The sequence below is a fragment of the Crassostrea angulata genome, chromosome 3 (genome assembly GCF_025612915.1).
Source record: "Crassostrea angulata isolate pt1a10 chromosome 3, ASM2561291v2, whole genome shotgun sequence".
In the NCBI taxonomy this organism is placed as follows: Eukaryota; Metazoa; Mollusca; class Bivalvia; order Ostreida; family Ostreidae; genus Magallana; species Magallana angulata.
This window is the reverse complement of record NC_069113.1, coordinates 10,175,001-10,202,820: the sequence shown is the minus strand read 5'-3', so window position 1 is coordinate 10,202,820 and position 27,820 is coordinate 10,175,001. Positions and strand designations below refer to the sequence as shown.

Sequence of the window (27,820 nt, the reverse complement as noted above, 5' to 3'; positions counted from 1 at the left end):
GTTTTCAAATACTTTTACTAGTATATCTTTACATCTTGATTGATATGTTTTTTAAGCAAATCAGACAAAAAACTGCAATGTTATACATGTACAATATAAACAATTCGTAAGCAAATGGAGGGGCATTTTACAAGCATAATTAAGTGGGATTTTTTTTTTTTGCTGAAAAAACGTGTGATAAACATAGTCGTGAGAAGAAAGTCTATAAAATGGGGCCTTATCCATTCTTATGTTTTTCATTATTCACTGGATGCTAGTTTGAGCTTCATTCTGCTAAGTTTTAAGTTGCAATGTGAGTTGGAAAAATTCTATTATGAAAAGTATGCCTTAGTATACAGAAAAAAACCCATTAATTTTAAAAAATGTCTCAGCTTTTTAGAAAAGTTCTTTGTGAAAGATTACACAATCAATTACTTTAAATTTCAAATTCTTGCCATTTATATTCATACTGTCGTATGTCTTTGAAACAGTGTTCTCCGATCCTCGGCAGTTAAAGTATTTTCTTTTATCTTAAAAATATCTTTTATCCTTCAAACTTTATAAATGAAATAAAAATTTTAAAAAAAAAAATTGATGGTATCCATGCATTTTACGAAGTTATTGCAATTTTGGCCACGATGAATATAATGGAATAGGAAACGTATACAAGTTGATATCAAATGAGAAGAAAAGGTTGTACCGGTGCAACAGTGGCTCGAACCCCTTTACCTCTAAGTAGTAGGTCTCCGTAGAGCCACTAAGCCAGACAATTTGTTGAATGACTAAGGGTAACATCAACACTTCAAGACGAATTAAACTTGTTTATATAAAAGGCAGTTTTATGGTATGGTTAAATAAAATCCGGATAATTTAGAGTTATCGAACGTTTCTGTGGATATGAGATCGTTAATTGAGTCTATATACGAGTCATGTTCTAGCAAATCAAAAATAAACCTGAACATTTTGTTTACTATTTTTTCTGAAGTTTGTTTTGTTTAGAATCGATGCATAACATGCAGGTTTACATAAACGAAAACATTATGAGGCCCGTTTGACAAAGCATACTTATGTCTTTTACTAATTAACAATTTTTTAATTGTCAATGAGTCCATGACTAATTATAATTAAACATGGACTCATTGACAATTAAAAATTGTTAATTAGTAAAAGACACTTAGATCTGAGTTATATCTAAGGAAAGGATTTTTTCCTAAGTTCATTACTGATCCCTTTTGACTATCAAATCAATGTTTTGTTACTTTTGTACATCCTAAGGTTGCATACACCTCCATACATATATGCACGTGTTTACCGACTAATTATTTAATATCGACAATGTTTTAATTTGTTTCTTATGGATTACAGATAATTTAACTAATTGTATGATAAAAATGTAAGGTATGGCGTGTTATGCATTCGCATGTAAAGATATTTTCTGAATTTTCCATAGGAACCAATTATCTTTATAAAAAATAAACTTTCGCCTATTTACACCAGCAGAATCGATCTAATATGAACCAGTTGAAAACATTGCTCACTGCTGTTATTCCTCTATAAATGATAGAGTGCATTTTTTGACTAGTTGGTCCATTATAAATATTCCGTGTTAACATATACAGATATGCTTAATCCTGAATAAAAATACTCTCTGAGGTATCCAAAATTTTATAATTTTAATAAACTTACGGTATATTAAAAATGGAATACAATAATCACATGCAGTGACTATAATAGAAAGATGTGGAACTTTTAAACTAAGTTTAATGTACCACGTGTTTTCTTGTAATGGTTGACATAAGAATGAGATTTTTTGTTACAAAAGGAAACATCGCAAATAAATGCATTTCGGCTGATAAAGACACCTTTCTTTTTTGGCTTTGCCGATAGCAACGCAATTTTACCAAAAGTACCCGGAATTACAGATATTGAAGTAGTTTCTGTGCAAAATTAAAAAAAATTAATGAATCAATTAATTTTATCAACGAGCTTGCTGATTTATTCAAATATCTACATTTTTCATCTCATTACATCACCAAACCGTGAGATTCCGCCATACTTAATAAGCGTCGAATTCTGCCAGATCGGCGTACGCCGACGAACCTTCCCCGGACAAACGAAGCAAACAAGCTGGGTTAACAAAGGTTAACCGGTGCATTCGGCGTACTCCGGTTTAACAAATATAGTATTACCTGGGGTTATGGGTAATACTAAAGCCAGGTCGAGACCCACACCCAAGCAAGAACAGGCTCATTCTCTTTGGTAAATGAATTAAACCCTGAAATGTTAATCTTATTGGTATACTTGGAGAGTTATGGGTGGGTTTTTTTCTTTCTTTTCTTTCTTTCTTTTTTTTGGGGGGGGGGGGTCTGATCGCATTTGCCTGCAAAATATATTGTCGTGATCACGTAATCACATTTACTGTGAACGTCTTTCAAAAAAAATAAAACGTCATTGAAAGTGGAAATAAGGGGAGGGGAACTGATTCAAGCCAATAAACTTAAGGTGATCACGCCTGCATTGCACCACATCGCAGTTTGTATTCTGGGATTTTAGTTATTCGTTTGAATAATCTAAATATAGAAATTTTCAGTCTCTGTTAATTTATATTGCTCCTAACTAAACTTAAAAAGGCAAAAGTTGAATATGATAGTGAGGTAAACATAATTAAGATAGTATGATGAATCAATTTTACCGTCCTATGGCGAATAGTTCAACATTCTGATTCATCTGCAGGCGGACTTTCCTTATCGAATAAATAAATTTCAACATATGTATGAATGTCGGAGCGTGACTGAGTTAGCTTACTATACTTAAAGGGGCATGGTCACGATTTTGGTCAAATTCTATTTTGATGTTTTTATTATTTGCAATGCTTTAGAAATGCATTTCTAATTATCAAATAAAATTTGAGAGTCATTCGTAGAGTTATAAGCAAGATACAGGGCTCACAATTGTTTGTCATGTAAACAAAGCTCGTGCCCTGTTTTTGTTTACATAGGTTCAATATACCAGTAAAAATCTTTTCCCAGCCTATTTGTCTATCTTTTTATTTATTTTAGGCATTCATAAACAGTTCCTAACGTTCAACACATTCGTTTTAGGTTTAAAATTGAAATTGTTACTTCAACGTTCAAAATATATACAAAGTTAACGCTTTGTTTACATAGCGAAGAATTTCATGCTCTATAACTTGCCTATAACTCAACAGATGACACTCAAATTTCGGTTGCCTTTTTAGAATTTTAAAATTTCTGACGCATTGTAAATATCAAAATCGGGAAAATAATTTTTGACCAAAATCATGACCATGTCCCTTTAATACCAAAAATAAAGCCCTGAGAATTGAAGATCTAGTCGTTTATTTAACTTTAACGAGCATTACACGATATTTAAGAGGATTTACTTTTTAATCACTAATCTATACTACTATATTAAAATAATAGACTCGAATTTTTGGGCTTTAATACCGAGAAATCGGAAAAGTACTGTCTTTTGTTTTATATATTTTAAACATCATTGGTACTTGAAGATTACCAATTTTGTGTTTTTATTTTTTCTCAAACAAGCTTTGCTAATTGATAATAAATGAAAAATCCTCAAAATCCTCAAAATCATCTGATTTTTGGGATTTTACAATCTTGCGCATGCGTATCACATTCACGCTAAACCACGGGATGCTCGTTATTTTATGTTTCCACAATATCACATTTGCATTGATAAACTCAGAAACGATAAAACAAATGCGTGTAAATTTTCAATGGAATTTTTTTTTGTTCATCGAAGGAAATACGGGAGATAACTCTAACACAGTGCATTTACTATTAAAAAAATCCCGAGAATTTCGAATGTCAACATGGTGTGTAAAAAACGTTGTTGAAAAATTGTGGATTCTGCAATTACATATAGAATTCAAATTTTCAAATAAAGGTTTACAGCTTCAAAATGGTTTGTTATGAACAATTTGACTGTTTATGTTCAATGCAACTTCATCAATTTTCTCAAAAATCTGCTACATTACGCTACATTTCGGGTATATAGGAGGTATTTTAACTGTGGTGAAGGCCTTTCTCGAGACACAGATTATTCCAACTCAGCAGAGTGTAAAATTAATAGCATTATTGTAGGCTTAAAGCTTGGTTATACAAATGTCAACAATGTACGGTGTATCGATGTATCTATTTCGTAAATGTCCAATATCACATGCAATGTCAACTCGTGCACGGACGGGTGAAAGTCTAGTGATGATTAAATTTTTCATATTAATTTTTCTCATTTTTAAGCGAATTTGAAATGATGATAACCCAATAAACCATGCAATACTTTAGTTTTTGACATTGAAAAAAAAGAACCATTCCTCTGATATCGTGGAGTTCAGATCATCAATAGAACCGTTCAGCGGAATATACATGTACATGTATGTGGGCAGCCGAAAGGACAAAAAATACATTTTAAGGCGGAATAACACACCTGGTAAAAGTCAACAGGACATTATTTGATAATGAAAGGTATAATGATAAATAAACTGTACATATGTCAAATGAGCGAAAAATTTGCAGTTTGGGGATAAAAAATGAATATCTAAAATAATTATTTCAGTAAGTAAAAACAAAAGCCCCTGTGGGATTCGAACTTGGGTATCCACTCGGCTATGGAGTAAGTTACATGTCGCAGTCAATAAAATCCTTTTAATATAAAACGAAATGTCGTTTCGATCAGCGGTCAGCTATTATGTGATGATGTGTTATTCCACCTTAACATAATCATTTTTGGTGGTATGGGACACCTATAGATAGAATTGGAAACCCTGTGTAGGAGGCTGAAAGGTAAACAAATTAATCATCAGATCTATTTAAATTTTTTTTACATGATTTCTCCAATTATGGACAATTATTTAATAAAGAAAACATTCTAATATTTTAGATTTAAAATTTAAATAATTTCCTTTATCGTTACACAAAACTCTTCTTTCAAAGGAGATTATTAGAGTCTAAAAAATTATCACGACCATCTAACCCCCCCCCCCCATCTTAGTCATAAGTTGAACTACATGACAGTGTCATTTAATCACGAACCCAATAGTGAATGTAATTGCACTTTAATCCAATGAGTGTCGTAACAATGCATTTTATTTGTACCAAAATGAAAATTCTTTTGACTAGATACGAGATATGGTAGATTTTGGTTTTCATTGCACATGCATCTTTTGCGCATTCATGTAAAAAGGAGTGTAAAAGCACTGCATTTTACAAGAATTTAAGAATTGTTCTAATGCCGAACTCGATAAATAATTTACCAGTTGAACTTTTTTTTAAGTTTCAAAGATTGTACATTGTTCGGTGGGCGAGCGTCGTCTTTGTGTATTAATTAATGACCGTCTTATAATTAAACTGAAGTTCTATAAGATAAGTTCATAAGACTTGACATAAAATTAAAAAGTAAAAACTGTACACATCGGATAGCTTACACACAGAAATATGTACACATCGGATAACTTACACACAGAAATATGTACACATCGGATAGCTTACACACAGAAAACTGTACACATCGGATAGCTTACACACAGAAAACTGTACACATCGGATATCTTACACACAGAAATATGTACACATCGGATAGCTTACACACAGAAATATGTACACATCGGATAGCTTACACACAGAAATATGTACACATCGGATAGCTTACACACAGAAAACTGTACACATCGGATAACTTACACACAGAAATATGTACACATCGGATAGCTTACACACAGAAATATGTACACATCGGATAGCTTACACACAGAAATATGTACACATCGGATAGCTTACACACAGAAATATGTACACATCGGATAACTTACACACAGAAAACTGTACACATCGGATAGCTTACACACGGAAAACTGTACACATCGGATAGCTTACACACAGAAATATGTACACATCGGATAGCTTACACACGGAAATATGTACACATCGGATAGCTTACACACAGAAATATGTACACATCGGATAGCTTACACACAGAAATATGTACACATCGGATAGCTTACACACAGAAATATGTACACATCGGATAACTTACACACAGAAATATGTACACATCGGATAACTTACACACAGAAATATGTACACATCGGATAGCTTACACACAGAAATATGTACACATCGGATAGCTTACACACGGAAATATGTACACATCGGATAGCTTACACACGGAAATATGTACACATCGGATAGCTTACACACAGAAATATGTACACATCGGATAGCTTACACACAGAAATATGTACACATCGGATAACTTACACACAGAAATATGTACACATCGGATAGCTTACACACAGAAATATGTACACATCGGATAACTTACACACAGAAATATGTACACATCGGATAACTTACACACAGAAATATGTACACATCGGATAGCTTACACACAGAAATATGTACACATCGGATAACTTACACACAGAAATATGTACACATCGGATAGCTTACACACAGAAAACTGTACACATCGGATAGCTTACACACAGAAATATGTACACATCGGATAGCTTACACACAGAAATATGTACACATCGGATAGCTTACACACAGAAAACTGTACACATCGGATAGCTTACACACGGAAATATGTTCACATCGGATAGCTTACACACGGAAATATGCTACACTCGGGGCGACTTTTAAAAAAATGAATTCTTTGTAACGATCGACTTCAGTAATATGCACATAAAAGAGACTAGACGGTCAAATCTATTGTAAAATCTTACAACATACCGGCATTACAATTTGAGGAAAATTCTATTAATTGCAGTATTTTAATAATCTGCTGTGAAGTGCAGAAAAGGGCAATTTCCTAGATAAATACAATTATCAAAATAAAAGTATATTTTTTAATTAAAAGTAAACAGACGATAGAATGTCATAAAACTTGGCAGGTATACGTACATGTACACTACATGCAACCGGTGTATGTCACACATGGGTTACAAAAAGAGTTTTTCTATCGTAGTTTTTACTAAAAAAAAAAATACACCAAGTCAGTCTTCTTTATGCAGTTATGATAAAAGTAATAATTTATTGATTTATTACTTAGTTTTTTATTAGTGTTAAACATGATATATATGTATATTAGATTTGTAATGTCAAATAGAAATGGATAAATGGATGTACTGCATTCATCTTGGTACACAAGTATCAGGGATGGGGCACCGTTTTTTAAAGTGGAGGTGGGTGGGGTGGGACCAGATTTTGCACCAATCTTTTAAACATCGTAATCGGGGGGGGGGGGGGGGGGGGGCAAAGTACCTAAAACTTCTTTTTTAATAACCCCCCCCCCCCCCATGCTACTGCTATGTGCCCCTGAGTATAAAAATAAAGATAATCGATCATGCATATTCAATGTAGGTCCATTCGTTTGAAGAAGGGGCAAGTGAAATTCGGTACAAATGACACGCCAAGAGGATTTGATTAACTCCAATGATACATCATCCAAAATAAAAAAAAAAATGGGACATTTGCACGTAGTACTTTTACTCTAATAAACGTATTCCAAAGATAAGACAAAGCAAATTTCTCACAAAATTGATTAATTGAACCACACAAATTTTATAATGAATATTATTGATTTTCAATACGCCTAGTTTATAATATATACATGTTTTGTCATTGAAAAATCAAACCACCAAATTTATTGTTTACCTGTTAAGACCTTGGGGATCTGCGTTCATTATACGTTTCAATAATACTCGCTGACATACTTCCTTTAGATAGATGAAGGATCTTTCTATTTATGATTCAAATAATCTATCAGCGGATTGGACAATAAACAAAATGTCTGTCATCGCATGCTCCAGGAAGCAGCAGAAAACCTCCTATATATCACGACTGGGTGTTTTCCTTCAAATTCGTTATCAATCACTGGCCCCTCGTCCAATACTATATATAAGGAGGTTCGTGATGTTAGAGCCATGCTCCCTTCGACAAAACCCCTCAGGGAATCATACACTAAGACAGGTGAGTTCAGGTGTGGCAAAGGTGTTATTGGACTCTCTGAAATGTTAATAGGGATTCAGGTAGATAAAATGTTCTATCGTTTAAACGACAGATGCCCTACGTACGGACCCGGTTTAACGTAGCTTGAGCTTAGTCTGGTCATGTAAGATTATTCTTTCTAGGATTCAAGTATTTCATCAAACTCAAATCAAAATCGTTCTAAAATTTTCATATTGTACAATACAAGATTTTGACAATAAAAAGCATTTTAGATATTCTTAAAAACGTAAAATTGGAAAAAGTTCCAGTGCGATTCGAAATCTGGCAGATCAATGGCTGACGCTCTAACCTACACTTGTAAATGTATTTCGCTACGCTGTTTGACTACAAAACGTTGATTATTTTTTTTTTGGGGGGGGGGGGGGGTTCAAAACTTTCGGACTATGAATTTATTTATTGTCCATCCCATCTCGTGATGGCGATAAATGATTGATCTCCTCCAAATTCCTTTCGTTGAACATTGTTTCATGTGCTATACTCTGTCCCGAGTTTTTGCTTCCACCACTTTTCGCTTGATATTTCGAGAATAATAAATACCTTTGTGCTTAAACAACGTTCATCCACTAATATGAAAAATGTCCAGATTATCTGTTTTGAAACGCTTCAGGTTTCAATACACATCCAAAAATAGAAAGTCTACGGCCGGGGATTTTGCATTGCATCAGCCATTAATAAGCCCGGATGATAACGTTGAAAAATTGCGCGAGGTGTCCCGAGTACTTCCGATTGGAGAAAAGATGTAAACATTTCCCATTAGAAATTTGTTTTCGTTCCTGTAAACTTTTATGAGTGAAAAGGGATAATTTGTCAATGAAGATATCTTAGATAATTTCCATTTCGCCAATTTCAACTGTACTTCTTTCACAGGTATGTGTATTTTCATTACAAATCATCAAAAAGTGATGGAAGCAATAACTTGGAACAGACTATAGATTTTATGTTATTTTGAATTGCATTACTAGTATTGCACGTCGAACTGGTATTTGGTGGGAGGGGGGGTGGGGGGTATTTTTGTTTTGTTTTTTGTTGTTGTTGTTTTTTTAATTGATTTCTTTAACAATTTCAGACTAAAATTTCAATGCATTTATTACCAGGAACCCGCACAGCACTTAGCTGTTCTTGTTTAACACTTGAAAAAAGAGAATGTAATTCTCTTGTTTCCCTTATACTTTTAGAATGAACGCCAGGCAGATTTTAGTTCTAGTGTTAGTTTCCAGTATCCTGGTCGCTTCCTGTGACGCCCAACTATTCGGAGGCAGACGACGACGAGGTCGTTTAGGGGGATTTGCGGCTGGGCTCGGGCTCGGGATTCTGGGAGCAGGGCTTCTGGGAGGTTTTAACCGACCTTATGGATATGGCGGCTTCGGTTCCCCTTACGGTTACGGCGGCTTTGGACGAGGATTTGGATACCATGGACTAGGTTACGGATATCCATACGGTGGTTTTGGTGGTATCGGATTTCCCCACTCGCATATTCACGTTTACTAAACGTAGGTTTTTAAGAAACGTTTTAATTTAATATTTGCCTACATAGGGCCTCCTGAATTTTTCTGTTGCCCGATGATAACGTACAAGTAAAATAAAAATTTCCTCGACGTTTGTGATTTTGAAAAGTAAATTGATATTTCAAAATATTATTTTTGTTTCGATTTAATAAAACGATGCTTGTATTTAACAGGAGGAGCTTCCCGTGATGGACGTGTGTGGGTCATGAAGATGTGCTATTTGCCAAAAAAATAAAAGAAAATACGTTACACTCGCATATTGTTTTATTTTTCTGTGTGTCGTTACGGGAAATGCGTGGGGAAATATATTCCCCTAGCTCCTTCTCTTCAGAGTTATTGTATACATCACTAGAATTAATCTGTACCAACATGTCTTTATTATAATACAAGGTACGTTATTTCATAATCCACCCTTGTTTAAGTGCCATGATTTAAAAAATATTGTAGAATCTTTACTTTTTATGCTGTTCCTAAACCTAGATAAATGGAATCACTGGACCATTGAAAGGTGGGGTTATTCAGTTCCGTTTCCCTTCCCCTTTCTCCATTTTGATGAGGGGGGGGGGGGTCTTAAAATTACATATAATTATCTGTTTGGTGTCTTTGTATGTAATAAACCCTACATGTCAACCGTAAATATTACGCACTGCCCTTTCGTGCCCAATACTTTACGGGCCATTCAACGTGCAACGTTTGCGCAGAGAACATTCAATATTTTTTCATTCACAAAATCTTATATTGTTACAATGGATACGTAATCGCTATGTCAACCAAAGATAACTGGATGTTTAACATCGGTACACTACTTTAACCTACCTAATCCATCGCTTTGTTCTCATAGGGGATAGAGAACCGACTTAATCATAGTTAATTTTATGTCACATTCGTCAAACTCGATGACACGGTCCAAGAAAGAGCACGGCAGGTTGAACAACAAATGAATACAACCTGTGCTCTGGAACAAAGCGCCATCCATCAGTTTCAATTCATGGACCGTGATGAATTTGACAAAAGTTGGTTTATTTCCAGCACCATGATGATTTGCCATCATAATGCACTTTTTGCATGTAGATACTGCGTTTAAACTGTAGAGAGAGCACGAAGACAGTGCGGGCTAGTACAGCAGCACTTTAAAAGAAATACGCACTTTGACGTTTTTCAAAGTCAAAGCACTTCAAAGTTTATTTATATCAACTAAATTAACGAACTTTTCTCAAAATGCTCAGATATGATTGATAAAGGCCCTTGGGCCACAATACTTACTTACGATCATTTGCGTACCATTAATCTGTGGTACTAAAACCAGCAAAGCTGTTCTGAAACATTTTGTTCACTACTTATATACATCAAATTATATAAATGGAGGGGGGGGGGGGGGGTACTCGTATTTCATTTGTTGCATAACAAGTGCAAGATATGTTGCAGCTATGCGTTCTCAGTGATCATAAACATAGTTCATGTTCAAGAAATTTTTGCAAAGTTCGAGATTACGGAATATGGACGCTTCTTTGTGATACAAATATCTAAATTAGGAAGAGTCAAAGTACATGTATATATAATATGGTTGCTTTTTCGGTTTGTTTGGCCTCTAGTAAAGGTAAATTTAAAAGACATATTTTTATGTATTTGAATGACGTTGCACGACTATTGCCATGACGGGATATTGTGTATAACCCAGGTTTTTTGCCGTAGTAATTAAGCCGTCAATTGTAAAAGTCAGCGATTCTCGGAAAAGTCCATTTTGAAATCTTGACGTAAATCTCTCAATATAACCAAGTTTTAATCGATTATGCATAGTTAATCTTGGAACCTTATATTCATAATTTAAATGTAAAAATAAGCTTCATTCAACATTGTTCAGATTATGTATATTCTTGGTATTTGAATAAATGTTGCCAATTATATACAACTAACTGTAAGAACCAGGCAGGGGGTGGTTCATGACCAGCTCATATTTCTATGAAATTTTAAAATGAAGTTTTATGGAACACCAGATCATCATTGGAGATTATGGCTTTTTTGTTTAACCTTTGTTGCCACGGTAACGTTACACTATGTAAATGTACCTAAACAGCAAACACTTAACACATAATATTTTGAGTTTATCTATTACTTTAGACAATTAAAATTGTTTTTAAACAAAACTATACAAATTTTCTCTCTGGAAATATGGCCCTTTATATTCCCTGGTAATCATAATAATACTATCAGTCTACCTTACCTTATAGTAATATCAAGTTCAAAATATGTTGTTTTTCATTGTTAAAAAATCCTCATTAAGGGCATAAAAACGTAAAAATGCCACATATGCCAAAAATTTGAGGACAGAGGATAAAAAGTACATTTCCCTTACTAAGATAAAATACATGGGTTTTTAGATACATAATGTGTTACCATGGCGACGAAACTACATGAAAAAGTCAAATTTTGACATGTACACTACGTATCATCATATTTTGGAAAGATATTGGTGGAGGGGGGGGGGGGTTATACTTGTCAAAGAAATAGAGAGTACACACCTTGAATATTCTAAACTTTAGATAAAACTGGTGGGTTTTTAAAAAACATTTTGTAGCTATGTCGACGAAATTTCCCAAAAAAAATTGTTTTAGCAAAAACAAAAAAAAAACAAAAAAACAAAACAAAACAAAAAACAAAAACAATAATACAATTTGTTGACATACTGCTAATAATAAACACAGGTTTAAAAAGAAAAAGATCATATAAGATAGAAAGTACACATCCCAAAACTGTTATTATGGCAACGAAATATAAAAATGGCCTTAAAAATACAACTGAAATTGTTACATTTTGGGAGCATATTGTCAGTTGGGCACACAAGTTCAAAGTGTTTTAGCATATGCATGTTGGAAGGAAAATACACATCTTGAACTAAAGCATTTGGAATCTCAGTATTACTCTGTTACCATAGCAACAAAATATCATCACAATCTGTATTTGACCAAAATAATACTTTATCAAATATTTAAAAGATCAAACTGATCATGAGATATTAAATGAGACATTCATTAATTTCAAATATGCAATATTGAAAATGACTATCCTCACAATTCAAAATTAAGATCAATTGAAACTTTCTATTACCATGACAGCACAATGACAAGAGAAAGAGTTCATGCAGAAAAGATTTTGCACATGGGTATCTATATAAATCAAACTAAAGTACAGTGCTAATATGTTTATACAAGGAATATTTCAAAATCACACAGAATCTATTCTATACTACTATATTAAAATAATAGACTCGAATTTTTGGACTTTAATACAGAGAAATCGGAAGAGTACTGTCGTTTGTTTCATATATTTTAAACATCATTGGTACTTGAATGTTACCAATTTGTTTTTATTTTTTCTCAATCAAGCTTCGCTAATTAATAATCAACGAAAATTCCTTTCAAAAATCCGGAAATCATCTGATTTTTCGGATTTTACAATCTTGCGCATGCGCATTACATTCACGCTAAATCATGAGAGGCTGTTTAGTTTACGTTTCTACAATATCACATTTGCATGGATAAATTCAGGAACGATATTACAAAAAGGCGTAAATTTTTATTGGAAAGAATCTGGGCGCACAAGATAGTGATTTTGCAGGAACCATCGACACGAACCAATTGGGGTTTAAATGTCTATATCCTCGAAATGCTATGTACCAGTTTGAACAAAAATTGATAACTCAAACTATATTATGTTGAGAGTTTAAGTACAAGTCTATTCTGGCTATTGAATAAAACTCACAAGCTTTCTGAAAAGGGAAATGAGGGGTAAACCGATAAAACGTTATATTGGAAATTTTAATACACATGCATATATATTTTAATTGAATTATACTGTATATCATAATAAACTACACTAATAATAAGAACAGAAAATAGTGTTCATACGGCAGAAATCAATAACGTCTAATTAAAATATACCGGTATTCTAGTATAATTCAACATAATGTTATACCAACATACATTTTAAAAAAAAGTAAAAAAAAAAAAAAAGTAAATTTGAGTCTCGAGCAGGATTTGAACCCAAAACACTGCGTGTATGTCTTCAAAATCCAGAACGAAACCAGTGAGCCATGCGAGACTTTGAAATTGGGGTATAAAGTAGTGTTGGAGACAATATTGTCATATCTCTGGACTTTGTTTTATTATCCTCCAAAAATATTTTGAAAAAGTATATAATTATTCATCTCTGGGTCATCTCTCCATCTTTTTTTAAAAAGCGACGTTTTTAATGTTGAAATATGTCATCTTTACAAGTTTCAAATTTGTGGAGAGAAGACCCAGAGACATCAGAATCATTTAAAAACAGCTGTAAATAAGTACGATTCTGCATCAATTCCGCCGTGTTGCTATATTTAGCCCCATATTATAACAAAACCTTTTGTATTTCAAACATTTTTCTACCCATTCCACGTCCAACAGAAACCAAATAACGGTAATAATTCGAAATATGTGCAAAATTAATCAATGAAAATTTTCACTCTTCTTGTGCGCCCAGATTCCTGCCGAATCTACATCTCAAGCGCCCACTTTCTTTGTCATATATTCTGTCCATCAAAGGAAATACGGGAGATAACTCTAACTCAGTGCATTTATTATAAAAAAAAAATTCCGAGAGTTCCGAATATTAACATGATATGTAAATTCGAAGGGAGCAAAAACGTTGGTGAAAAACTGTTGAATTTCTTATTAATATGAATTAAAAAAATTTATGAAAAGTATTTATAGCGAATTAAAAAAATTTATGAAAAGTATTTATAGCCTCAAAATGGTTTGTTGAGAATAATTTGACTGTTGTTAGGTGGCAGGGGATAGTTTCGAAGGAAGGGAGAACCTGAGGTTTGGCTGGTTATTTGAGGTGTATAAATTGCTAGAATATTTATTGCATTCATTTTGTGGATAGAGGAGCTCATGTCAATTTCATTGATATATGACACTTTAATACTGGTAGCACTTTTCATCAGATATGGAATGAAAATGCGAAACTGTGGCCAAAATTTTCACTTTCGGTTTTGTGCTTGAAAAGTAGGGTGGGTTCAGAACACGAAATGTCACTCGAAAAGAAGGTGATTGACCCCCCATTAATTGGTGATTATTTGCATGGGTATACATTAAGGTACCAATCCTATGGTAGTTTATGGCAGTTGCTCGGGACTGGAGCGTGGTGCTGGACCCGTGAAAATGTGAAAGAAGGGCAATTTTTCAGAAAATTTTGAGACCGTCCCTGGCCATTCTATATAATGCTATATGTAAGTTGTACTTGTTTTATTCTGAAATGCTTAAAAATTCTCAAGAGTCGGGACCATGTGTCCCCTGCGTGCAAACCAATTTTAGCAAATTTAAAAATCCACTGAAAAATTAGATCACATATATGAGCACTATCTGCCTCACATTTCCTCGACCAAAAAAACTATCCCCTGCCACCTTATCAATGCAGCTTCATTAATTTTCTCCAAAATCGTTTCGGAGCGATTCTGCTATGCTTTGCTATATATACATTACGGGTATATGGGAGGCATTTTAACTGTGGTGAAGGCCTGTCCCGAGACACAGTTAGATTATTATAACCAAGCAGAGTGTAGTGAAATTAAAGCTTCGTTACGTAAATGTCAACAATACGGTGTGTCGATGTATCTATTTCGTCATATGCAATGTCAACTCGTGCACGCACTGGTCAAAATCTAGTAGCTAGTGATTATAACTGAGCAAATTAAACTAAAGGTTAGCTTTTTTCATCTTGATTCTTTAAAATTAATGAAAATTAATAAAAAATAACCCACATGTACATGTATCACGTGGTCACATATTTTTATCAGGTCATCTACAGCTGCAGCACCATCAGTGGCCATCAGTGTCAATGTTGTTTAGTTCTGTCAGGCTGGTTCTCTTACTGACAGAGTATGTAGACCGAATTTTGAACCGAGTAGAATCTGACAAATTAAGGAACAAAACCTGTTTCAGAGCAGTATGACTTGTACATTTTTAGGAGAGATGAGTGGCATGTTTTTCTCACTTCTTGGGATATGAAGACAGTCTGTTCATTGTCACAATGCAATCTTTTGTTCCATATGAACAAATTTGATGAATATTGCGTTTGGTGGACGTAAGATAATGCAACTCATTCTTTTGACCATTTACAGATATTCTTTTTTTTATTTTTTTTTTTGGGGGGGGGGGGGGGTAGGGGGGGCTGTTTGATGTTCAAATACAACAACACCAACAAAATGTGTCACAGTTTAACACAAATGTGCAAAATAATTTTTGACACATTATTTGCACCTTTGATCATTTTCAGTTTTTCTCAGCTTTTCTTTTCGAGATAAATCCACACTGCTTGTACTCCTCATTAAGCCGTGACGTCACCGTGTTTGATCAATTTTAAAGAGGACTTTCTATCTTTAGTAGCTGATTTCTGTTCAAAATAACAATATATCCCGTCAATTTTTGGTTTATAGAATATCAAGACACTACTGTAATTGATGTATCAATATTATCTGGTTTTAAACCCAATTTAAAGTAATATTACTTTCGACATTATATATTATTGACATAGCACAAATTTCGACCCTGCGCCGTGACTCCATTTGAATATGCTAATTAAATATTTTGTAGTTTCCATCCCATATACTGGAAACATGATTTTTTGACGATACAATATTGCAGTCGCATTTCATGCGTGAACTTAAAATTCATTATTTATTTCAAAGCAAGCTGTATAAAATAAAATTGTTTCTTAATTAATGCTGCGCATGCTGTCTTTTTATTTTCTTCCAAGAAATCTATCAATTCTTCAAGATATGTTAAATGGACGCTTTGTATATTTTTTTAATCGAGATACAAGCGCGAAGTAATCAACTATTTGATGACTTATTTTCAGTTTAACTCCAGTTCTAAATTTAAATCATAGATGGAGGTAGGTTCAGATCTGTACATGAAGCTCTTTATGGGAAAATCCGGGTTGACACCCCAGGTAGTACATCTGATTTTTTTTACAGACCGAGAGCTACTTACCTATAGCTACGATCGATGGAGGGAGATAGTAACGTAAATTACCGAAATTTGAAACAAATGATTTTTATTCATTTGCATTAATACACATATTGTACGTATTCAAGTTATATGTAGACTACCTGATATAAATGATCCGTCTTTTCAGTTATAATGACATAATCCCGGTAATCATCTAATATTTAATCCATCTAATATTTAATCCATATTGTGCCCTAAATAAATTTTGTATTTTACAGATTGAAGTTCTTTTGTTTCAAAAACCTCTGCGCGTGGGTGACATCAAATACTTAAAATGGACAAAAAAAATCATTTTCTAAGAACACAAAACTATAGCTTACAAGCATAGCAAACACAAGACAGTCAAATGGTATACAAGAACTTTATTCTAAACCTAATACTGATACAAAAAAGTGGTCTGTATAAATTATGCATAAAATGATAACAAATTCATTGTATTCGCCTATTGCACATATATAATTTATGTCTACCCAATACTGAACAGGTGAATAAAATCTATGAAAAACTTCAAAGTAAGGTGATGTGCCCTATGTGAACAAAAAATCCAGATGAGGACCAAAAAAGACAGCTACTCACACTTTCACCCTCTACATGGTTTAGTGAACCAACAAAATGGCTGGTAACTATACACAACAGATAACTAGATGTACATGTTCTAGAAAAATTCTAGTCCGTGGGATAGAAAAGGGACAGCAGAATTAAGGCTGTAGTAGCAAATATGCTTGAACACAGTTGTTGCAAAATTGAATCTCTGGAGGAAAAATTCAAAATCTACAAGCATTTTTTTTCTTCGTTAATGCATGGTTAAAATGTTGTAAATATTTGACAAGATGGCAATTGTTTATTAATACTTTGATGAACAATGAAATAATAATATTATTAAGACAATTGCATACTACAAAGAGATTCTGGTGGGTTATAGGGACTACTGACACATAACTAGGATAGAACTCGGGTTGGTTCTCGGGCAGGACTGAGGTTACTAGGTTCATCAGCAGCATTATCACAGTCTATCTACCTAAGTATTAAATATACAGACTTTGGCAACTCTGAATTGGCAGGACTTGAACATTGACAAAATCAATATAAAATGTGCTCAAATAATCGCTAAAAAATTGACTAGATTCTTGATATAACAAAAACAATCGTTTGCATAAACATGCATAATAGAAATAATGTAAAATAATACTATATTTGATGTTGTCGGTGTACAACATGCATAATGCCTACATGCAATGTATACCTCTCAAATAAATTTTTAATATTCAATATAAAAGTAATGTGGTTCAGACTTTTAGATTCTTAACATCATCTAAAATGTCTTTTTATCATCCCACAAATAAATTAGGGGTGGGAAAGGACTACAAAAAGAAAAGAAAATCATAAAATCTTGACAATTCAATCTTAAATTCACCTTTTTTTCCACTATGAATTTTTAGTGCAACTCTAAAATTAAGGTAAACAATTATAATGACATTTCTTCAAGACATTTACTGGCTGTGTTAAGTGTGTTTAGTGTTAAGTGTATCCTACACTCCTTCATACCAAGGATTCGTCTATACCTTAATAACATGACTTTATACCTTATTATCACATTCTTTGTGCGAAATCATAACTACAAAACAAAGGTAGCATACTTTGGTATTGAATAAATAATCTCTCAAATTGTGAAAAAAATTTGCACAGATTATACATATTAAGTTTTATATATTATATATATTTGCTTATTAAATGATTTTAATCTCTTCTTCTTTTGGGTAAGTTTTTCATTTTTTTAATTTAACAATTAAAAAAATTTCTGATTTTTATATCTGAATACAAGTCCTCTCAAGTTGATTCAAAATTTAAAACTACAGCATAAAAAACTAACATATAATTAATGTGAATGACAAAATCTGGCATTCATTAATTTTCACCAGCAAGCATTTTGAAATTGAATATTGAATCTGGGGGGAAAAAAGATCCTTTTCCCAAAATGACTTGACTGAGAGCAACATTTTGATTGGTTTGGGAGCCAGTGAGAATTAAATCAAGCACACACTGAACTAGAAACTGACACAGACTGTTTTATGCACACGCCATCAGCTGTACAGTTATTGCATCCGATAAGTGATCAGGGGGTTGTAGTTTAATACAATTAAATAGCTACAAAAATACTCCGATACTAACACTTATAACTATGACAGCATAAAGAAAAAAAAAATGGTAAGACAATAAAAGATTGAATAGTCTCCCTTTGTACATGAAATGGTGATGCATGCAGGCACACAAGAAAACCCTGTATAATGTGTTTCTGGGCAGACTTCTTTTTGGCTGGCTATAATTCCACCCAAGATAGAGACTTAGAGCATAAATCTTCTCCCAAACAGACAAAATTTACATTCACAAGGTTTTCAACAAATACATGATTGCAACAATATTAAGATCTATCACTTATGTTAGTTAAATTTACCTGAGTTTTAATTACAAAAAAAAAATTCACAACAATATGCATAACAACATTGAGACATCTAAACAGATACTGAATGTAATATTGTAAATAGATTTACAGCCATGAAATATTTGACGCCTTCGACATTGAAGCTGTAAACTTGCATAGAAATTTATTTTGTCTTTCTAAATAAGACTGTCTTAATTGATTTCACAATGAAGACAATAAAAACAGTGAACAAAAAATGAGAATTGTTTTTCTACACTTTTCAATTTTTTTCCCACTCAAATTCGGTAAATTTGCTACACAGTCTGAACTAATTTTATTTATTCTGAGGATTTGGTTCTCCTAAGAGTGCGTTCTTAATTTGCAAGCTTGTGAATAGTAATAAGTTAAACCATTTACAAATATTTTCAACAAAACAATGAGTGAATAAATAAAGCACTAAATCAGTTCGCTCCCTAAATGAGACTCACACTACTCTATTCTGGTTCTCTGAACACAGATGTCGATGCAAATTGTCGTTTTGACTGTGCCTATTTCGGCTTTTTCTTGTTGAGAAGATCTTTTCGCATCCTTTGACTGTACAGTTGAACATTTCCTTTGGATGGTTGACTTCAAAATGTTCTTTTAGAGCTAGATTGTCCTTGAATTTGGACTCACAGATATGGCAATCAACTGAAATCTCGTTTTCCTCAAGACAAATCTCATTTAACTCTGTCCCACTGTCGCGATCTTCTTCCTCATTGTCCTTCCCAGCATCATCTATTTCCTGTAACAATCCATTTCCATTGCTCTGAGTTCCGTTGCATTTAATTGGTTGATGGTTTTCTTCATCCTCCTTTCTTTTGCTTTCTCTCTCTTCCATCTTCCCTTCAGATTCATCCTCTGTTCTTGAGATTTTACGTTTGCGACTTGAGAATTCTGATGTGGTCTTGTTGGTTTTAGTACTTTTGTGAATGGTCTTGATATGATACTGCAGGGATGCATCATTAGAAAATGTCTTCTCACATCTGTCACATACAAATGATTCCTCTAGGTCCCCTTTCTCTTCAAAATCATCATCTGATTTATCAATGTCTGTCTCTTTATTTTCAGAGGCATTGAAGTCGATTTCCATTTCTGATTCTTCCTCAACCTTTTTTTTTGGCTTTGAGAAATCTAATGCCTCTTGAGAGTCATAGCCAGGAGATTTGGACAGGAGAGAAACAATTTTGGGAAAGTCTCTCCTTGAAGGACTTTCATCATCTTCTTTTTTGTCTGAAGCATCACCCTCTGCCAAGGAGAGATTGAGGTAATACCTCTGAGACTGGGGACTGGAGGATCTCTCATTTTCAATCGAGTCTGCTATCTTGCTTCTTCTGTGATAGTACCGTCCATCATCAATACATTCTTTCGGTGAGTCTTTTTCATCAGAGTTGTCGTCTGAGTAGTTTTCTGTTGGCTGTTTGTAGCGGGTGGGAATATTGTTTTTCCTTCTGCTGGCTCTTTGAGTTGGTGAGACCATTTTCTGTCTATCCTCTTTATCAGACATGCTCTCCCCATCAGATTCTAACTTTGAATCCCTATTGTGGAGCATGCTGAAATCCTTTGGCCCTTCATCATTGTGAAATAGTTTGTATCGTTTCTCTGGAGTGGGAAACATTGACAAATGTGCATTGAGTTCTGCATAGAAAGCTGCCTGGCTGGCTGGATGAATGTCTTTGCCATCAATTGGTGGAATTGTTCCATGTGGTCCCAGAGTTGGAGGCATCACCATAGTGGGTGGGGGACTGCAAGCCAAAGATTTGTCTGAATCGTCATTCAAAGATGAATTGCTCTCTGACATTTTGACTCGCTTTTGGGGCATGTGCAGTTTAGGATTGGGGTTTGCGCTGTGCCTGTTTCGACTTCTGCGAGAACTGAACATCATGTTGCAACCATCCACTGTGCATTTGTGCATTTCCTTCAAGTGAACTGCACTATAGTGAATTTTCAATGCTCCTTTGTCACAGAAAGTCTTGTTGCAAGCTGTACACAGAACACGCTTCTTTCCATTTGGTCCAATCAATGTAGTTCCAAAACCTGGGGAGGGATTCCATTGCCGTTTTACAGGGTTGTTTGATTTTCTGATGTGTTTGAGCTTTCTATCAGAGAAAATAGAGTTGGGTGAGACAGGTGAATCCTTGGTAGAATAATCAATTGCACTGATGGCCTGATTGTCCTTTGGTGGGAGTATAGGTAATGTCATGGGGATCTTTGTCAGTGACATGGGAGACTGGTCCTGATTCTCCAGTCCTTTTATTGGTGTAAATGGGGGAGTCACAGGTTGGGAAGAAGGGGGAGTGGAGCTGAGGTTCTTCGGACTGAGACTCGGTGAGGATCCGGATCGCTTGTCCGGAACAACCGGACTGAGTGCAGGACTTCCCTGTTCCCGGCGGTAATCAAATGGCTGCATGGTTTGAAGTCTTCCCAAAGGAGAGCCAGAGCTAGGACTGGATGATGTCATCCCGGCGGTGACCACAGCAGGGCGCAGCTCTCTAGAAGAAGGAGGTGAGAAATTGGATAAAGATGCTGGGGACAACAGGCGACTGTCCATGGGTACAAATGGGATCCTTGATCCAAATAAATGTCGAGATTCAAAAGATCTCATGTAGCTTTGCATAGAATGATTATTTCTTTCAATAAACTTTTTGATCTCAGAGTCAGATCGGTTGCCAGATTTGAAAAAAATCTCATGCTCTTTGGTGTCTTGCAGGATGATTTCCTGGGCAATAGACTTGGTTTCACCGAATCGTAGAAACTGCTGCAGAATGACGTGTTCTTCCTCTCTGGAGGCAATGGTCCATTTATCTAGGACCTGTCCACTTGAATCCTGCAAAAAAATTTATATATTTTATATGACAGGAATTTTTTTTTTCAAAGTTTTTGTAATTTCTACATTAATGAATTTTCAACAACCGTGGAGTTTTTTTTTTGCATATATACATGTATCATACTGGTAAATGCCATTACATGTACTACAATATATTGTATTTGTAGTGAATTTCCTAAAAAAAAAAAAGAACAACTTTAAAAGTAGAGATTACAAGTAAAAGTAGTAATACTGTGGTTCACAAAAGTGAACAAAGGGTTCACAAAAGTGAACAAAGTTTAACCAAATTTTACACAAAAAACACAATGTAAGTTTCCTGTTTTAGACTCTTGCTATTTTTATGAAAGTCATTAACCTCTCTACACTGTGATCAGTCCAAACACATTGACTTCTAGACTGGCACATAGCTTTGTCTAGCTTTCATTTTCTTTGCATGTTTCATCACACTTTTTATCTATTTATATGTCAACCATCTCCTCAAAAATGACCATAAAACAGGACCGTATTAAAAAAACTTGTATAAGCAACAAATAAACAAGGCACCCAAGTCCCTCGTAAAACTTGAAACACAACCATTCTTATTGGTTTACAAGTCAGACCTTATTAACTTACTAGTCGCAGAAACGGTCTCAAAAGGGCCATACATATCGTAATAATTTGGACACCATTGCTCTTTCTCGGACACAATAAAACAACAATTCCACAAATAAGACACCCATGAGCATCATGGGTATAGGGAACATTGATACAAAAAAAGACATTATTGTCAAGCAGGGACCTAGCATTGCTACTTTACATGGCAGCCTTTGTAAGATACGTGTCCTCCTTCAGTGATCTGTCTCTGCAAATTAATTTGGTCTTTCTACATTATAGCTTATGTCTGCCTACATAAATATATTCTGAAATATTACTTTAAAATTTGAACACTTAATTAACACAATCTGCAAGACAGTCGAGTAAAAAAACGGAAACCTAAAGTATCTGTCACTTTTTCTGTAGTACATTTTATTAAAATTAAATCTATCAGGTTAATAACTGTTTAATACTTCAATAGCAAGACATCTGAAATTTTCAATCGATTGCCCATTTCATAGATAAGTAAACACTCCAGAGTTTGTTACAATCCAGTTTAACGAGAGCATCAGGTGTTTATCATAAAAAAAACTCAGATTTCACTGGCACAGCAAATATTTTTGGGACTTTGATCAGGACAGAACTTTTGATATTAAGGACTTTAAATATGCCATCAATAAAAAAGCTTCCAGTCGACAGTGAAGATAACAAACCGAGTCTGCTCCTCTGAATGCTTAAAATTGACGTCAAATGCTGACTAGAATCAAAAAGATAGAGGCACCATACTGTTTATATATCATGTTTGTATTCGGCTCTCTTCCAGCGTCATGTGAAACCTGTTTACTAAGTACCATTATAACAGAGTGTGTCTCTATGATGCGATATTAGTCTAAAACCTTCCGTTATCTAACATATGTACCTCTACCATGTCCGAAACAAAAATCATATGCTTTCTTAGTTCCTCCATCGCATTTCTTGTTTGTGATGATAAATCGTCTTAGACAACTGTTTTTAATAAAATGCAAAAAAAAAAGAACACCCTAAAACAAACCAATCATCAAAAATTGGGCAATCATTTTGAGTGATTAAATTTGAATTTTGCAAATTAACTTTCTGTGTTCTGAAAGCTTTTTGTATTTGTGGGTTATGACTTTGATTTGAAGGGGGAAATATGGGGTTAGCTATTTTTTAAGTGAACAATGATAAACAGTACATAAGAAATACATATTTTTTTTTACACTTGGGGATTAGGGGGAGAAAAAAAATGTGAAGTGGAGTCATCAAATAGCTGCACTGTTAATGACAAGATAATTTGAAAATTCTATTTGTCACATTCCACAGAGTCCCTCCAATTAAAAACCCTAGGCAACAGTTTAAGAAAGGGATAAGTTCTGTCTAAGCAATTCGACAAAGTTTTCTTCAAAGTCGGAATGTTTTTTGGGGCAATTTTCAAATAACTTCCAGTAACAACCAATTGTGTCTAATAACTAATCAGGCTTCCTACTGGCTTTTATGTAAAATGGCTGTGATTTACAAAGTGGCGTAAATAATGTGTAGCATTTGAGATATCTGTGTAGGGGTCTTCCTAAATATCATGTCCCCCTGTGCACTGCAATTACTTTGGAGAAGAAACACACATGTTCCTTATATATCTACACCAGAATTAAATGTTCTCAAAAGTTAGTCTTAATGTGAAAATCATGTTATGACATTAAAACCATACAAACCAATACATGGTCTAATGGAATGCTAAAGAAAAAGCACATTTGACAAAACCTCCCATTTCAATTCACTTCTATCTGTCTTCAGAAACTTTGATGACTTGCCAAGAGAGGATTTTGTGTTTGAAGTAAAAATCACCACGGAGACACGTGTGTCGATTTATAGCTTTTGGATGCTATGGAAAAAACCATTTGCCACATTGTTAAAATCTGATCAGAGAAAACTTTTCATCAGATTTAAGCACTACATATTTTGTTCTCTATTGCGAAATTTTCCTTGCAATTCAGCCCTAGGTGTGCCTGATTTTCAACATTTAAAAACAGCCAACAAAAGTTACAAATACTCCCACTTTCAGTCTACAATATGTAATTAGATGATAGGGTTAATTATTAGACTGGAGAGTCAGCTGATTAACTTGACCAATCTATTGTGAAAAATTAAATAAATTTTATAACTTATTTTGTGCTCCTGCAGTAAGACATTTCAGCTTTTAGTCAGCACCCTAAACCTGTTAAGCAGAAACAACTACTTTTTTAAATTTACGCCTGGTGATATTGATGGTCTATTTACCTGTAGTATGTATCCCCTGGCGTAGTCCTCATAGGTCCAGCCAAATCCCTGTAGGACTTGTAGGACTTCCTCGTGCTGAAGGACACTGAAGAGTCGGTCCAGCAGGATCTTCAGCCTGATGGGTGTGGCCTGAGTCCCATACAACATCAGACTGGCAATGTCAAACACGATATTGGGCTGTACCACTTCCACCGACATCCCGAGGTTATAAATGTGCCTGTGTCCAAGTTTATCTAAAGCTGGTAAAACAGAAGAGAGAGATCTATGAATTTTTTTAACCAGTTTCCATACCCTTATGATCTATTTGTAAGTTCAGTATTATGGGGTGTAAATATTTTAAATTTGTAAAGTTTAGTTCTACCATTTTGGTCAATTTAAGTGAACAAAAATATTTCTTCAACAAAATTCAATTCACTTATTGACAAGCACAAAGGATAAACTTAAAAAAGTTTCATTTTTTGGTTAATACAGTGTTCCAGTATAACAAAACAATTTTTCGTCTTAACAAAAGCAGTAAGACATGAAATTAGTGGGGAGTTGATGACAAACAATGAAGTCAAGTCAGCGGGAACTCTTGTCTATGTGCATTTACCAAAATCAAGACAAACCCAGTCACACTGAGGAGAGAGACGTCTGCCACACACTTAAAAAACACAGGACAAAGAAATTAGCCGGGAGGATGACAGATACGGTAAATGTATGATGTTTGATAAGCAAAGATGTTTCCAGGAGGCAGCAGCCAAACTGATTTAATGATCAGTTCCATCAACACCTGTTTCCTACTTCTACACACCTCAGAATTACAGTCTCTGTGATAATATTTCTTTTTTAACCATCCAAATGTTCATTGCTGACAATGTGAGAAGCTTCAAGTCCGCTATCAGATTAGAAGTTTGATCACACTGTATTCCCGCTTCTGTTGCTTCTGTCCAAATTCAAAGAACCCGCTGTCATTAGGCAAAATGATGTAATACTGTCCTTATCACAAGAAAGCATCAGGCTCTGATGACGCATTTGCGACAGCATTCCACGTTCCAAGGAATAAAAAAATGGTTTATTTGGAGCTTTGTTGACAAATAACGGTGGACATGCATGTGCTTTCCGTAAATATGTTGACACATTCTTTCTGGAAGTTATGCATTGTAAGACACGCTTAATGCCTATATCGGTGGCTCGGCTGAGGAAATTGACATCATATCACTGTCTCCGAACATCTAATAATGTTCCATCCTATTCCTGACCAAATGACAGTTGTATATAATGGATGGGTGATTAGAACTCATCATCTCTCTCCAATGCTTGCTATTGCTATCAAGTAGCTTGCATGTCAACACAAATCTTAGCACACACCCCTGGTATAATATTACATCAAATATCATAATCTCAAAGGTGAAAAGTTTACACTCTCACTTTAAAAGACTCTTTTCATACCATAAGTGTCACTCAACTTAATTTTTTTCATAAAAATAATTGAAAATTTACCGGTAATGTTTTAAAATTGCACTATACTTTGTGGCATTTAATATATGTTGTTTAATACTTCAATTTTCCCAGCAAAAAACATTGTGTAAACTTAATTTTTAAAAAGGAGGAAAATTGATGAATGATATCATTAGTGCTTAGGCTTTAAAAGCAATAGTTTCCAGCATTAAGGAGGATTGTATTTTCTTCTGATTATCATAGATAAAACAATAAAAGGAGAAGAAGTCCATTATCTTCTGATGCTTGAGTGGACATTAATTTTGGTCGTGTTTGTCACACAGCATCCGGAAAATATCAACTCCTGTTTATTACCAGAAATTATTGCTCCCCAATAAAAGCTAAATTGATGACAATCTTGGGGACACACACAATTGAATAACTACTTTTGAAGATAAATGCCTTCCATTTCAGTCATTTGTCATAGACGATTTGTATTGGTTTACATTCAGTGTATAATGCCAAGTAATATTCAGAGGTCTGGCCCATATGAGCGTCTTGTTGATTAACTCTGAGTGGCCATCTATTCCTACAATAACAAAGGAGCGAGGGTGACGTCTCCCCAAACAAACTTTTGTCAAGGCCCAAATTTTTCAGCAGAATCTAACAATAAGTTTGAGAGACCAACATGTGGAGAAAAATATGATCAGATTTTCATCACAGGAAATGATGAAGCATACCTGGCTTAATATTTCAAAACTTGTGGCACTTCCAAAATATTTAGAGACATTCTGCAGGAATTTCTCATTATTTACCTTCCTGGACAAGACTCGGCTAACAATGTAAATAAGAAATGCTTAAGTTGGCAGCTGATTTTTGTCTTCCAGTGATTGGAAGCACGACAGCTGAAGCCTACACCATTGACTGCATTCCATCAATATGACCAAGGAACCATCAAACAAAAAAGACACAGGAACCCCCCACTGATGACCTCCAGAAAATCTATCTCCCTCTGTTCATTAACCAATTTTCTGGTTTATCTATCTTTAATCTATCAGCAACAGTTCTGGGTGTGAAGTAAGTAAAGCACACAAGCCCTGTCTCTAATTGATTCCAAAGTCAATTCCCAGCTGTGTCATCACACAGGCCTTGTCATGTGATCAATTATGTGTCATATGACCACATCATGTGACCAAATATGGTTGCTGTGTCTTCTGCTTCAGTGACATCTTCTGGTAGATTAGACACAGCTTCCAGACTGTCATATCTGTACCAGGCAGGTATAATTACCTTCTGGTGGAGATGAAACACAGGGGAAAGCGACAGGGATCACCAGAAGGGGGTTACCAAGGGGTACAACAATAATAATGTTTACAATTTTACAACTAATAAATATACATTTAAAATCTTTTGAAATTATCACATACAATAAATGAGGTTGTTTTTCTAAAATGACTTCAAAAGCATTCCTACATGTATCTTTCAATTAAACATTGATTTTTTGATGCAAAAAATGTACCAGAAATAAAGTTTATAGAAAAAAGAATTCATTACAAGAGAAACAAAATTATATGTAGCTCAAAATGTAGTAGAAATTATGAAATTTTTCTCCCTGCACTAATTCCAAATGATTAGTGTATGTACACAATATTTTCCCCCTATTTTCCCCT

General features: G+C 34.4%; 1 protein-coding gene and 1 long non-coding RNA gene across 8 annotated transcripts in view; one reads left to right on the top strand and one right to left on the bottom strand.

The window, feature by feature from the left end:
• The first annotated feature begins 7,835 nt into the window (after positions 1 to 7,835).
• On the top strand, positions 7,836 to 9,789 carry LOC128178039 (uncharacterized). The gene is made up of 3 exons (XR_008242894.1): positions 7,836 to 7,991; positions 9,206 to 9,520; positions 9,712 to 9,789. It is a non-coding gene; the product is annotated as an uncharacterized LOC128178039 (long non-coding RNA).
• Positions 9,790 to 16,926: 7,137 nt separating this feature from the next.
• LOC128178904 (zinc finger protein basonuclin-2-like) overlaps positions 16,927 to 27,820 on the bottom strand; it is a 40,735-nt gene continuing 29,841 nt past the window's right edge. For all 7 annotated transcript variants that reach the window (XM_052846313.1, XM_052846312.1, XM_052846316.1 and 4 more), the window contains 2 exons: positions 24,732 to 24,970; positions 16,927 to 21,866 (listed from right to left, as the gene is read on the bottom strand). In XM_052846313.1, coding sequence (XP_052702273.1) covers positions 19,485 to 21,866; positions 24,732 to 24,970 — 2,621 coding nt within the window. In that variant the 3' untranslated portion in view covers positions 16,927 to 19,484. The remainder of the gene's footprint in view (positions 21,867 to 24,731; positions 24,971 to 27,820) is intronic.